Here is a 12,766-nt window from a genome sequence, read left to right as displayed (position 1 = left end):
CCTGTATTCCTCAAAAAATGAGGTTTACAGGATCTGTCAAAAAAGGGTGTATTTTCGACAGATCCGTGTCTAGACTGCCCTTTTTTTTTTTTTTCAAAAAAGCTCCATTTCAAAAAAAAGCGGCGACCATGTTTATGCTAATGAAGTGTGGGATATTTAAATCCCCACTTCATTAGCAGTTTTGACGTGCCTAATCTACATCTCTCTGTCGACAGAGAGGTGTAGTCTAGACACAGCCTAAGATGCCGCAGGACCTCTCGTTTTAAAGGTTACAGACTAACATGGCTCCCCCTTCCCCTCCACGGACTTTCTTATAGTGGTTTACATTCGAACAAATTAGACAATTTATGGAAATAAGGGAAGTAAGCATTTTACCTTTCATGAAGGCATCCTCATTATCCTTCTGTATCAGAAGGTAGGATGGGGAATCAGGGAAGAATGGCAGCAGAATCAGCTGAATCAGTGCTGTGAGTCCTGTAGAAGCCAACAACAATGGCCACAACGATTCATTTCCTAAAAGCTCTCTGGAGAATATATGTATAAGTGCACTTATGGTCAAACCAGTACATTAGTATTCAATAACTTTCTCTGAATGATAAGTAAGAGAGACAGCAGATGGACCCAATTGCAGTGGTGAATGCATTTCAGCAAGGTAGCTGGGTTAACAGTCTGGCAAATTTTGTGAAACTCAACAGCACTTTGGAAAACTTTCTAATGATAATTATTAGGTCCCACCTGAACTTTAGGAAGTCCATGAAATTCTGATACTAATTTTTAACTGAGTAGCTATCTAATATGCTACTCTTCTCAGATGTGATCCAATGTGCTAGACCTCACCAAAATATTTCAAATGAACCTCAGCAAGTTTTTAAGGTAAGCCGCTCAGTAGCAAGGCTATAAAGGAAAAAATTCAGATTGTGGTTAACTTGTTGTATTTTTTCTATGCCCAATGACTTAACATTCAAATCTCAGGATTGGTCAAAGCTGTCTATTGGTTTAAGACAAAAAACATTTAAATGTGAAGATGAAAGGACTTATTGAGGATTTTAGAAGGTGGCATTTATTTTATATTTTTTTTAATTAAAAAAAAAAACCCTTTAGACCAGCTTCTGCTGCTATATGGAAAAAAATGGTATATGATTTTATTTTACCTTAGTCCAATAATCTGCCCTGAAACTTTTCCAAGTGTCAGAAAAACAGAGACAGTGGAGTTTGAAAATCCACGCAGCTTCTTGGGTGAAATCTCTCCTACATACTGAGGATGTATAGTGAGCGAGAAACCTTGACAGGAAAGAAAGAGAGAGCAAGAGATGGCCATTAAATTGAGAAAAATGTTAACCATCTCATCACATGATCTTCCCATTGTTCATTTCCTCTCCCTGCCCCTTGGACCAAAAGTTGTATGTCAGTGTCTTCTATGTCATACAAAGTATAGTTGTTGGGTAATATAAAATAATTCTAAAGGAATTACAGAAATGAAGGGAGACTGGGACAGTGAAAAGACTCCCGTTTGATGTATACAGAAGTATTACCTGTACCAATGCCATATAGGAAGCGTCCAATCAGAATCATCTCAAAGGACTTGACCATCTTAGAGAAGCCCATGAAAAGAGCAGCTACCAGCATGATCAGGTTAGTGACAATCTGACACTTCTTTCTGAAAACAAAAAACCAAACAAACAAAAAGAGAGAGAGAATGATACAAAGTGCTTACCTCCTGTGCAGGTGATTAATGTCTTTGCTGTTACTTATCCAGCATACAAGCACTTAACTCCTTAAATAAGTTAACTGTAGGCATTGTACAGTAATTACTGTCCCTTTGTGGCATGGTTTATGCAAATAACAGAGCTGGGTATGTGAAGGAGAAATTAAATGACTCTTCACTTTCAGAGTCCAAAAGTTTTACTTTATGAATGTATCCTGGCAGCAAGTTCATTTATAAATGCGTAGCGAGTGTCAGCATTTCTGTAGGATGGGAATTCATGTGGAGTCGTACTCACAGGTTGATCAAAGATAGTATGAAGAGAGGTACAAGCATATGGGTTGCCATTGGGGCACTGAATTCACTAGCACTCATGAATGCTAATGTGACTTATTATGAGACTTTAAGGTTGCCAAACCTCCAGGATTATTCTAGAGCTGTGGTCCCCAACCTTTTGAGGTTGTCGGGCACCAGGGGGTGTGGCCGTTCGCCTGCCGGGCGCCAGGGGGCGGAGACACTTGCGTGCCCGGGGGCGGCCCCCCCCCATAGCCGCATGCCTGGGGGCAGGGCCCCCCCCATAGCCGCATGCCTGGGGGCGCCCCCCCCATAGCCGCATGCCCGGGGGCAGGGCCCCCCCCTTAGCCACGCGCCTGGGGCCGGTGCCCCCTCCAAGGGCTGCGCGCCCGGGGCCGGTGCCCCCACCCTCAAGCGCCGCGTGCCCCCTCCAAGTGCTGCACACCCGGGGCCGGCGCTCACCGTGCGCCATATGCCCGGGGCCAGGCCAGCCCCGAGCACCTGGCGGGTGCATGCAAATGCCCCTGCGGGCGCCATGGCGCCTGCGGGCACCGTGTTGGGGACCACGGTTCTAGAGTCTCTAGGAATTAAAGAATAACCTTTAGTTAAATAGAGTATCACGTGATGAAACCTCCAGGAATTCATCCAACCCTAGTTAGCAACCCTATGAGACATTCCAGTCAAAGTACAGGATCCAAGGCACCTAGGGATCTAACAGAAAGGATTTACCAAAGAGAGACTTGAGTAAAGACGGTGTTGTAAATTTTAGGCCTGATTGCTGCAGTAGCATGTCTACGTGGTGCAGTAACATGGCATGTCCCCTCAGTGGACCCTGATGTGTCTGATTTGAACCAGATAGACTTTTGCATCTGGGTGACTAGTGGTCTCTGAAACACGCTGTCTGGGTTACTGTCCAGAGATGTTTAGCGCTCTTGGAAAGGTCTTGCAGATTCTCTGATTCAAATAATAACTCTGGATCCACTTGTGACAAGGAGCCTGCCTGGAGTAGCTTTTTACTCCGAGTTGTTAGTGTCTTCAAGACCAGTGGCTGCGCATAGCTGCTCTTGAGATGAATGTCATCTTGTATGCAGTATTTGTTTATTTTTATTTATTTAAATATTTTTACCCCACCTTTCTATTTAAAATATTCAAGGTGGCTATACAGTAGGACCATACAGAGGCCTTGTACCTAAAAGGTGGTTCTTGGGTACCTAGACTACCAAGGTTGACATGAACAAGTGGAGCAGAGCAGGATCTTGCTTCCTGTGTCAGGGGGCCTTCAAATGTGGTATTAGGCAGTGTCCCACAAGAAACTTCTTGGGGGGCACTTATCTGGCAGGAAAGAACAATTGTGGTCAGGCTAAGATGGTTGAGACCCACATGAGAGGCCTCTGGATCAGTGCGTGGAAGAGCAGATCTTTAAGTGGAACATGCCAGCAGATCTGTTTGCCAATTTCTCTGCAAATGAAATTATTGGTGTTATACACAAGACACTGGGAACACACCAGATGCATCAGGAATCTTTTCTCCATCCCTACTGGAGTTACTTTGGAACAGACTTTTAATAGAGGAGCTTACTAGCAATTGCGTGGTCTCTTTTCTGTTCAATTTCAGGTTTTCATTAGAATAGGCACTAATTCTTTAATGCAACATGCTCCCCAGAATGAATATATTTCATTGGAAATCAGACTTTGTTTCAAACGAGCACTTTCATGTTTAAAAACCTTAAGTGTTTTTAGCGACACCTCTCAAAAGTTAAATTCAGGCTAGCCCAGATGTGGAAATTGGATGTTATAGTTCCCAAGAAACCTGTGTTTGAATGAATATGCATAGCTCCTGTTCCTGAGTTCCTCGGACATTCTGTCCTGGAGATACGTGATTTTTAAGGATGATGTGCGGAAACCGCACCACATGTTGCTCCACCAACAAAGCCCTAGCCAATGTGGAGAGTTGGTAAGAACATCTTCAGAGGCGACTACACTTCTTCATGAGCATATTGTTTACCTGCACTGAATGAAAGACTAGTTACCTAGGTGGCTATGATAGCAAACTAGAGCAATTTAGTGCATGTATTTATGGTCAGGCTATACTGAACAAGAATAGCTGGATGTGTGCTTTGCTAGCACACTGTACCCCACATGCCTGGATTACCAAGCCATTGAAAGAAATACCTACTTTCTATATTTTGTAGTAAGGTAGCCACAATATGCGCTCCCTAGAAATCCTCCTATACCATAAACAGACACAATGAGGGTCCACAGCAACATGACAGTCTCTTGACGGAGGGGAGAGCCATATCGCTGTATCCAGGTTTCATTGATAAACCTCCTAATGTGCTGCGAGAGAAAAATGAGATTTTATTTAATCGTAAACATGGATTTTCTTCATACAGTTCTTTTACTGTACCTCAGCTCCGCTCTAAGGTTGCATGCAGCTTTGAACCCCTTTTAAAAATAACCTTTACTGTCAAAACAAGCTGGCCAATTTATTTGTGTACTTTGCCGAAAGCTGAGCTACACTTTTTGTAAGTTTAGATATTCAGTGCACCTTGAGTTTATTTTCTTTATAAGCTAGTCAAGGAGGTTTTGTTTTGTTTTTTTCTAATGAAGCCATCTCGTGGGAAACTCTGATGCAATAGACTGGCTTAGAATGGTTTATCATGCCTCCTCCTAATTGGCTAGACCCAGCAACCAGAACAGTCTGTTACAACGGAAGGAGCTTTCCCGGACTTCAAGCATCAGTACAAGTATTAGAGCTATATGCTTTTTGTAATGACGATTCAGGGTTTTGTCTCCAATCTCTTTGTATATTTGCTAAATTGGACTTGAATTTTTGTAGACCTTGAGCTGAGGGTGAGCTAGCTGTTTTACCAAACCCAAACCCAAACATTGAAAAGTAGTGAGTCAGCTCCCTCCCTCCATCATAAGATTGGTCTAAAACCCATGAGATTTTGAATATAATTTGGGAGTCTTTTTATTTTTGCTTTGGTTTTGAGCCATTGGGGCATGAAGGCTAGACACTTTTAAAATGGAAGCTGAACATTTTCTATAGTCACTTGATTTCTGGAGCTATGATTTTGAGAGAGACCAAATCTCATGAGGCTTGTGATAAAATGGAGTAGTTGGTGGAGTTGATGGACCTTAACCTTAGCAAAGCTTTTGATATGGTTCATAGAATCATAGAATAATAGGACTGGAAGGGACCTCGAGAGGTCATCGAGTCCAGCCCCCCGCCCTCAAGGCAGGATCAAGCTCCGTCTACACCATCCCTGACAGATGTCTATCTAACCTGTTCTTAAATATCTCCAGAGAGGGAGATTCCACCACCTCCCTTGGCAATTTATTCCAATATTTGACCACCCTGACAGTTAGGAATTTTTTCCTAATGTCCTATCTAAACCTCCCCTGCTGCACTTTAAGCCCATTACTCCTTGTCCTGTCCTCAGAAACCAAGAGGAACAAATTTTCTCCTTCCTCCTTGTGACACCCTTTTAGATATTTGAAAACCGCTCTCATGTCCCCCCTTAATCTTCTTTTTTCCAAACTAAACAAGCCCAGTTCATGAAGCCTGGCTTCATAGGTCATGTTCTCTAGACCTTTAATCATTCTTGTCGCTCTTCTCTGGACCCTTTCCAATTTCTCCACATCTTTCTTGAATTGTGGCGCCCAGAACTGGACACAGTACTCCAGCTGAGGCCTAACTAGCGCAGAGTAGAGCGGCAGAATGACTTCACGAGTTTTGCTTACAACACACCGGTTTCCCACAGAATTCTTGCCAGCAAGTTAAGGGAGTCTGGATTGGATAAATGGACTGTAAGACGGATAGAAAGCTGGCTAGATTGTCGGGCCCAATGGGTAGTGATCAACGGCTCGATGTCTGGTTGGTGGTTGGTACCAAGTAGAGTGCCACAGGATTGGTTCTAGGGCCTATTTTGTTCAACATCTTTATGAATGACCTGGACAAGGGGATGTATTGCACCCTCAGCAAGGTTGCAGATGACATCAAGCTATGGGGAGAGGTAGACATGCTGGAGGGTAGAGATAGGGTCCAGAGTGACCTAAACAAATTGGAAGATTGGGCCACAAGAAATCTGATGAGGTTCAACAAGGACAAGTGTAGAGTCCTGCCCTCGGGACGGAAGAATCCCAAGTATTGTTACAGGCTGGGGACCGACTGGCTAAGTAGCAGTTCTGCAGAAAAGGACCTGGGGATTAAAATGGATGAGAAGCTGGATATGAGTCAACAGTGTGGCCTTGTAGCCAAGAAGGCTAATGGCATATTAGGGTGCATTAGTAAAAGCCTTGCAAGCAGATCTAGAGAAGTGATTATTCCCCTTTATTCAGCTCTGGGAAGGCCACATCTGAAGTATCATGTCCAGTTCCGGGCCTGGCCCCCCACTACAAAAAGGATGTGGATGCATTGGAGAAGGTCCAGCGGAGGGCGACCAAAATGATTCGGGGGCTGGAGCACATGACCTACGAGGAGAGACTGAGGGATCTGGGTTTGTTTAGTCTGCAGAAGAGAAGAGTGAGGGGGGATTCGATTAAACTTACAGATAAAGGAAGGAATGACAATAGAAATGTTCCACCAAGAGATACTCTTTTTCCTCCAATGCATGAGGTTTTCTAACATGTTTGGCCTCAGACTAAACTGGCCTAATTTAAAGCAGGTTTTTTTATTTAAATGCAATTAACACAGAAAACTTGGCCGATTCTCTTAAAAAAATCTTTTTACACTTTTAAAAAGGCACGATATAATTTTGTTTTGAAAACCCCCCCAAACATTTACACATTTAAAAGAGTTTTCTTCTCCTCACACTACAGTGCAAATTTCTGTGAGTGACTGAAAACTATATTGTTTGCCCAGCGCCCTGTGCAGTTGGAAGACATACTACTTAAAATGTCACTTCTAATGGCTCAGTAGAAATCGGATCTCTAAAACAAGCTGTTAACTTCTCTACACAAGAAGCTAGCACCACTGCTTTCTGACAGGAATCCTGATCACACTACTCTGGAAACAACAAGCAGCCTGTTGCAGCAGGCTGTTTGTTGTGAAATGTGAGGTTGTTCATATTGGGTGAAGGTAGCTGGGGGAGGCAAACCCCCCACCCTGCCCCAAGCCCCGCCCCTTCTGCCTAGGCCCCGCCCCCAGGAGCCTCCAGTCCCACTGGAGCATCATGCAGCCTCAGCCTCCCTGGCCCCAGCACCACGAGGGGGTGAGGGTGTGGACGCCAGCCTCCCTGACCTTGGAGCAGAGGGAGGGAGATCTGTGTATGGCTCCAGTCTCCCTGACCCAGATCACGGGGAGAGCAGGTACTGGGGACAACAACACTTTGCCCCCAGTAAGCCTACAGCAGGCATTCTGAGGGCGGAGAGTGGGCAGAGCCAGGCTGGCAGTTTTGGGAAGGCAAAGCTTTCCCCTGCCTAGGCTACAGGACGCCCATGTTGGGAACCATAGGAAAAAGTCCCCCAAGCAGGCCCAAGAGAAGGATTTTACTCTAGATACTTCATAAGTCTAACAAATATTCTAAGTCTGCGTTCTCTGAGATTTCAGAAAGCTGACCACATTTTCACTTTGTAAATTCACAACACAGATGCAGGCTTGTGGACTTGAACTGCGTGGAAGCCTATGTTTATCAGAGCTATACAAAAGAAACACATTTTATTTTAGGGATAAACTGGGCTTCCTGCCTGGTTCCTGATGACCTGCTAAATGAATATGGTTACTGATTTTTGTTTCCAGAGCCATTTTTAAAACCTTCTCTCAAAGAGGATTTAAGTATTACCTTTAAGGAGAGACTGCAAAATTGTGCTTTCAGGTATAGTGGTTTTACACTAAGATCCCCACATTTGATTTCTCTTGTTATGTAAGAGAAAATTTAAACCCAAGTCTTTAAAGATAAAAGGCTTGCACACAAATTGACTGTACCAGGTAGTCCCCTAAAGCTTGGCCTTTAATCACATAAATAAATACCTCCCAACATTTTGGCTCATCAGTTCTGAAATGTAGAAAACTCATCTTGCATGTCACTTTATTTAGATTGCAAAACAAGATATTCCGTCTGCTACAGGACTAACAATTTCTTTTTAAATATTCTACAATCGGTGGATAAGGTGTTCTACCCATATGATATTTGAAGACACGGCAATTGAGTTTGTTGAAATGCTCATCAAGTTTTGAGAGTATCCTTAATTTAAGCACCTCCACTAAGTGAACTCTCACTGGGGGAGTTTTTACTTACCAGGGAAGGGTAGTTGATCACAGAAATATGGAACCCATATGGGAAACTTCCACCAATTCCCAGCACTAAGATCATTTGACACAGTCCCCGATGCTGAATCTGCAAAGTGAAGACAATTCTCCATCAACTTGTCATAAATCTTGGTTCCCTCATGGTCTTGCATCCTTGTCTGCCATACTTACCAATTCTCTCTAAAAGCATAAGTTGTCTTCACTACAGATACTTTCAGATGTAAACATTCTTCCAAAAACACATAATCCCACCCCAAAAGCAGAACAATTGGCCATAGGACCAGATTAAGGCTAAATTTTACCTAGTGCAGGAAAATTATTATGTATTGCAAAATTATCTACATATCTTTGCTTAGAAGCAAGGTAGCAGAAATTAAACAAAAAGTTCCCAGTGGCTTGACTCTTGCCATATGGATCTGAGAGCCAGTGTGACAATCCGACAGGAAAAAGGGCATCTGTCCAGGTAGGATGAGGTTCTAATACCTTGAAAATATGTTTGATCTGAGGAAGTGGGTCTGGCCCACGAAAGCTCATCATCTAATAAGCCATCTTGTTAGTCTTTAAAGTGCTACATTGTCCTGCATTTTGCTTCAGCTACCCCAGACTAACACGGCTACATTTCTATCACTATTGAATATGCAGTTTGTTTACTGTTCATAAACCATAACTGTTTTACCCCCAAGGCCTCTCCAGATCAGACTCCCTTGAAAGTAAAACAAGACTTTCTCTCTCCCAGGCTTAACATAAAGTTGTACCCCTCAGCAGCATTGCAAACACAGAATTTTTAAAAACAACCAAACCTTTCCGTCCACCCACTCTAACTTTAAATATAATAGAAAGATACCTTCTTCTCTCAGCATTGGTAGAGAGAACAAGAGAAAACAACTATATGCTGTTTACCAGACCCTAATTCTTCTCTTTATCCAAATTCTACTGGCTCCAAATCCCTTTGAGATGGACAGATGAAAAGTGAGGTATTATCACCATTCTGAATGGTAATAGGCGTCATTATTTTGTAATTTTCTAATCCTCTGTGCTCTTCTGTTTTTCCCTTGTAAATGGGCTCTACTTTACCAGCCTTTAGGGCCCCAGCTGGTAGTGCAGGTTTCTCTCTATACTTTTTCTTTTTGTCCCCCTTCTGCTGCTGTTTAACTCAAACCATTTTGTGATCCAGTCATAAAATGAGTCTTGTACTGTATTGCAAAGAATAGTCATAGCTGGCCTAGTACAGTGGTTCTCAAACCTTTTGGACCAGATGGCTCAATGCAAACTTTTCTGTGGACCACCAGCTGCTAATGGAAACTCACTGTTAATTACATAATTACATCTGAGCCATTTTGCTAGTGCTGCAGCTTGCGAGAATTTAATTTAAAATTTTAAACAAATTAGGCGTTTTAACTTTTCCATGTTAGTTTATCAAACTTCATTTTAAATAAAGTAAAATGTTAAATATCCAACACAAAAGGTTTCAGTGTTTTCTTTATTTATGGCAGGGGTGGGCAACCTTTTTTGGGTTGGGAGGCCACAGACCCACAGAAAAATCAGTTGGGGACCACACAAATAAGAAGCAAAAATACTCCTCCAAAAACCCCCCTACCCTCACTGATGTGGCCCCCAACTGAGACACCTCACTCCTCTGGACCTCTAGCCCCGTGGGGTGAGGGGGAGGGACAGGGAGGACTAAGGAACAGGGCTTCCCACAGGCCACATAAGGGGTGCAGTGTATAGGGCAGGACTGCCTGTGAGTGGGATAGGGATGGGGGTGCAGGAGGTTGGGTATAGGAGGGGGTGAGGGTGCAAAGTCTGGATGGGAGGCACAATGCAGGAGCAGGCTGGGAGTACAGTGTCTGGCCAAGGGGAAGGGAACAGAAGCAAGGGAGGGTGCAGTGATGGCCAGGAGGGAGGGTGCAGGAGCAATGGTGGATGCAAGAGCAGGGTGCGGGTGGGTGTCCGGGGAAAGATGCAGGAGCAAGCTAGGGGTGTGGAGTCCTGGCAGCGTGAAGGGAGTGAGTTAGGGGGGTTGGGACACAGGGGTCTGAGCATGAGAGGGACACTTATCAGGCTCTGCACCCCATTGCAGCGGGGAAAGTCTCCGGACGGTGCATCACTGCGCTGCCGTTCCCCCAGCAGGGTGTGTGTGTGTGTGGGGAAACTCAACTCCCTCCTGGCCAGCGAGTAGTTCCTGGCTCCCCACGCCCGGGACCGTCCATCATTTGCCCTGCCAGAGATGTTGGCTCCCAGCGTCCCCCCATAGCAGGACTCTCAGGGACGCGTCACAGGCTGCGAGACAGCCAGGGCCCGTGCGGCATTGGCACGAGGGCTGGTCACACAGGGATCTCTCACCTGTGCCGGGAAGCAGCTGGTCCCGGGGTGGGGAAGAGATCCCCTGCTCAGTGCTGAGATGCAGCCACCTCTGGGGTGGAGCTGTGCAAAAGCAGCACGGCGCAGTCGGTCGGTGGCTTTCCAGGAGAGCTGTGGGTTGACACTGACCTCAGTTCCCTGATGTGATGCTAAAGGGGTCAATGGTCTGTCCCCAGCTGGGGTGGGTGGGTGTCTAGTTTGCTAGAGCAGTGGGTGATCTGGGCATCCTTGTCCTCCCTGAGAGCAGGCCAGGCCTCTTCTCCCCGCCCCCCACTCCTCCTGCATTGGTCCAGGCCTCGCGCTCTGTCCATCTGTCTGTGTCCCACTCCCTGGTCAAGCTGTGGGCAGCCCCCGGGGTCTGATCCTTGCACAGCCTTGCCTGGTGGGAGGGGTCACATTTGACCATGTGCCACCAGGTCCTACAACCTCTGAGCCCATCAGTACCCCAGTCCCCAACTCACCCCAGTCCTGCCTCCCCCGCCCTGGCCCCCACTTCCCGCCCCCCACACGGGAGAGGGAGGGGCTCTGTGCAGGGTCCCTGTGCCACCTGTGGCAGCAGGCAAGGAGCTGGGGCAACTCTCGGAGGTGGCTCTCGGGGGCACCGGGGGCAGACTCCCCCCCTTGCATCCTTCTCCCACAGTCCCCCCACTGCCTCGTCGCCCACCAACCCGGCTCCACCATAGTCTCCCCCACCCTATTGTTTCCTTGGTCCTGGCCCACTCAGCCCTCAATACCCCAGGCCTCCCTGCCATTCTTGCACTGTGGCAGCTGCTTGGGGATGGTCCTGGCAGGGGGGCCTGTTCCTGCCCCCCATCTGCAAGTCCCCGCATGCTGGCGGTGCTGGGGTGGGCAGAGAAGCAGCAGCAGCAGCAGCAGCGCGCATGTGGGGGCAGAGCCATAACCCTGGGGGTGGGTCCCAGCTCTGCATGGGGTCCCTGTGCCACCCAGTAGAGGCAGGAAGGGAGCCGGGGTGGCTCTCGGGAGCAGACGTGAGGGGGGAGCTGGGTCTGGTTGGTGCTTTTTTCACACACTCCCCCCGCAGCATGCCCTCTGAGCCAGAAGCCGGAGTTGGTGCTCCCAGCCTTGCAGCTGCCTGGACTCCCTGATGCATGGGGAGGACAGAGGCTGAACTGCGGACCCACCTGGGAGGTGGCCGTGGACCAGTAGTTGTCCGCAGACCGCACGTGGAGAACCACTGGTCTAGTATTTAGGGCTCTATTTTAACAAAACCTGTTGGTTTTGTCCGGGCTGCTAAACACAGCAGGAACCTCTTAATTATTATGGAGCTTGACTATTCCAAAACAATCCTAACTGGGATTGTCGGCTGCGCATTGGTTTGTGCTGCAGGAGAAAGGTCTGAACAGACCAGTTAAGAGATTATGATTCATCCATAAAAACATAACCCTAAACAATTGTCACACAGGTACAAAAAGATAAAAACAACTCATCCGCTTTTCACTCCGCTGTGCTGTGGCACTTAGGTTATTTCATGCCACTGCCACCCGATGCATGGTCCGTGGTAGGGGAGTATGGGTTCAGAGGAATTGCTAGTGCAGTCTGTGTGGCAGGGGATGTATTTGGATAATACATGACTGCGGAATAACTGTTCTTCACTGTTTCAGCAAGGGTCGGAGGCAAGTGACTTTTCCAGTGGCTCTTAGCTCTTTCCTGTATGTTGAGCTTCTCAAAATGTGGCCAGAAAAAAACAAACTCATGATGATAACTGTTCACTGCCTTTGTCTAGCAAGAGGAACTTTGTTGCTCATGTTTTCAGCTGCACTCCTAATGACTAACTGCTAACTGTAATATTAAAACTAACAACATAAAAAACCTCTCCTGCACCTGTATTCCTTGCCAGGCCCTGCACCCCCTCCTGCACCTCAATCCACAGCCCCAGATCACACCCCGCTTGCCTTAGGTCACAGCCCAAATCACTGCATGTCTTCCCTGATCACAACTCTCTAGCAGACTCTCCACCCCCTCCTGCATCCCAATCCCGTACTCAGGTCAGAATCCCCTCCGACCCTCTGTTACAGCCCAGACCCCTGCACCTCCTCCAGATCACAACCCACTCCCAGACCCTGCACCCTCACACCCCTCTTCCAGGGCAGAATCCTCTCCTTCACACAAATCACCTCCCAAACTCTGCACCTCCTC

General features: G+C 46.5%; 1 protein-coding gene across 3 annotated transcripts in view; it reads right to left on the bottom strand.

Annotated features, from left to right (window-relative positions):
* Window positions 1-12,766, bottom strand: part of LOC102446145 (solute carrier family 2, facilitated glucose transporter member 11-like) — a 33,304-nt gene that overhangs the window by 19,256 nt on the left and 1,282 nt on the right. For all 3 annotated transcript variants that reach the window (XM_075897941.2, XM_075897942.2, XM_089775198.1), the window contains exons 2-6: window positions 8,238-8,336; window positions 4,172-4,332; window positions 1,533-1,657; window positions 1,152-1,281; window positions 376-524 (exon numbers count right to left, since the gene is read on the bottom strand). In XM_075897941.2, coding sequence (XP_075754056.2) covers window positions 376-524; window positions 1,152-1,281; window positions 1,533-1,657; window positions 4,172-4,332; window positions 8,238-8,336 — 664 coding nt within the window. The remainder of the gene's footprint in view (window positions 1-375; window positions 525-1,151; window positions 1,282-1,532; window positions 1,658-4,171; window positions 4,333-8,237; window positions 8,337-12,766) is intronic.

Source organism: Pelodiscus sinensis, chromosome Z (genome assembly GCF_052426305.1).
Source record: "Pelodiscus sinensis isolate ZL-2025 chromosome Z, ASM5242630v1, whole genome shotgun sequence".
Taxonomy (NCBI): domain Eukaryota; kingdom Metazoa; phylum Chordata; order Testudines; family Trionychidae; genus Pelodiscus; species Pelodiscus sinensis.
This window is presented reverse-complemented; position numbering and strand designations above follow the sequence as displayed.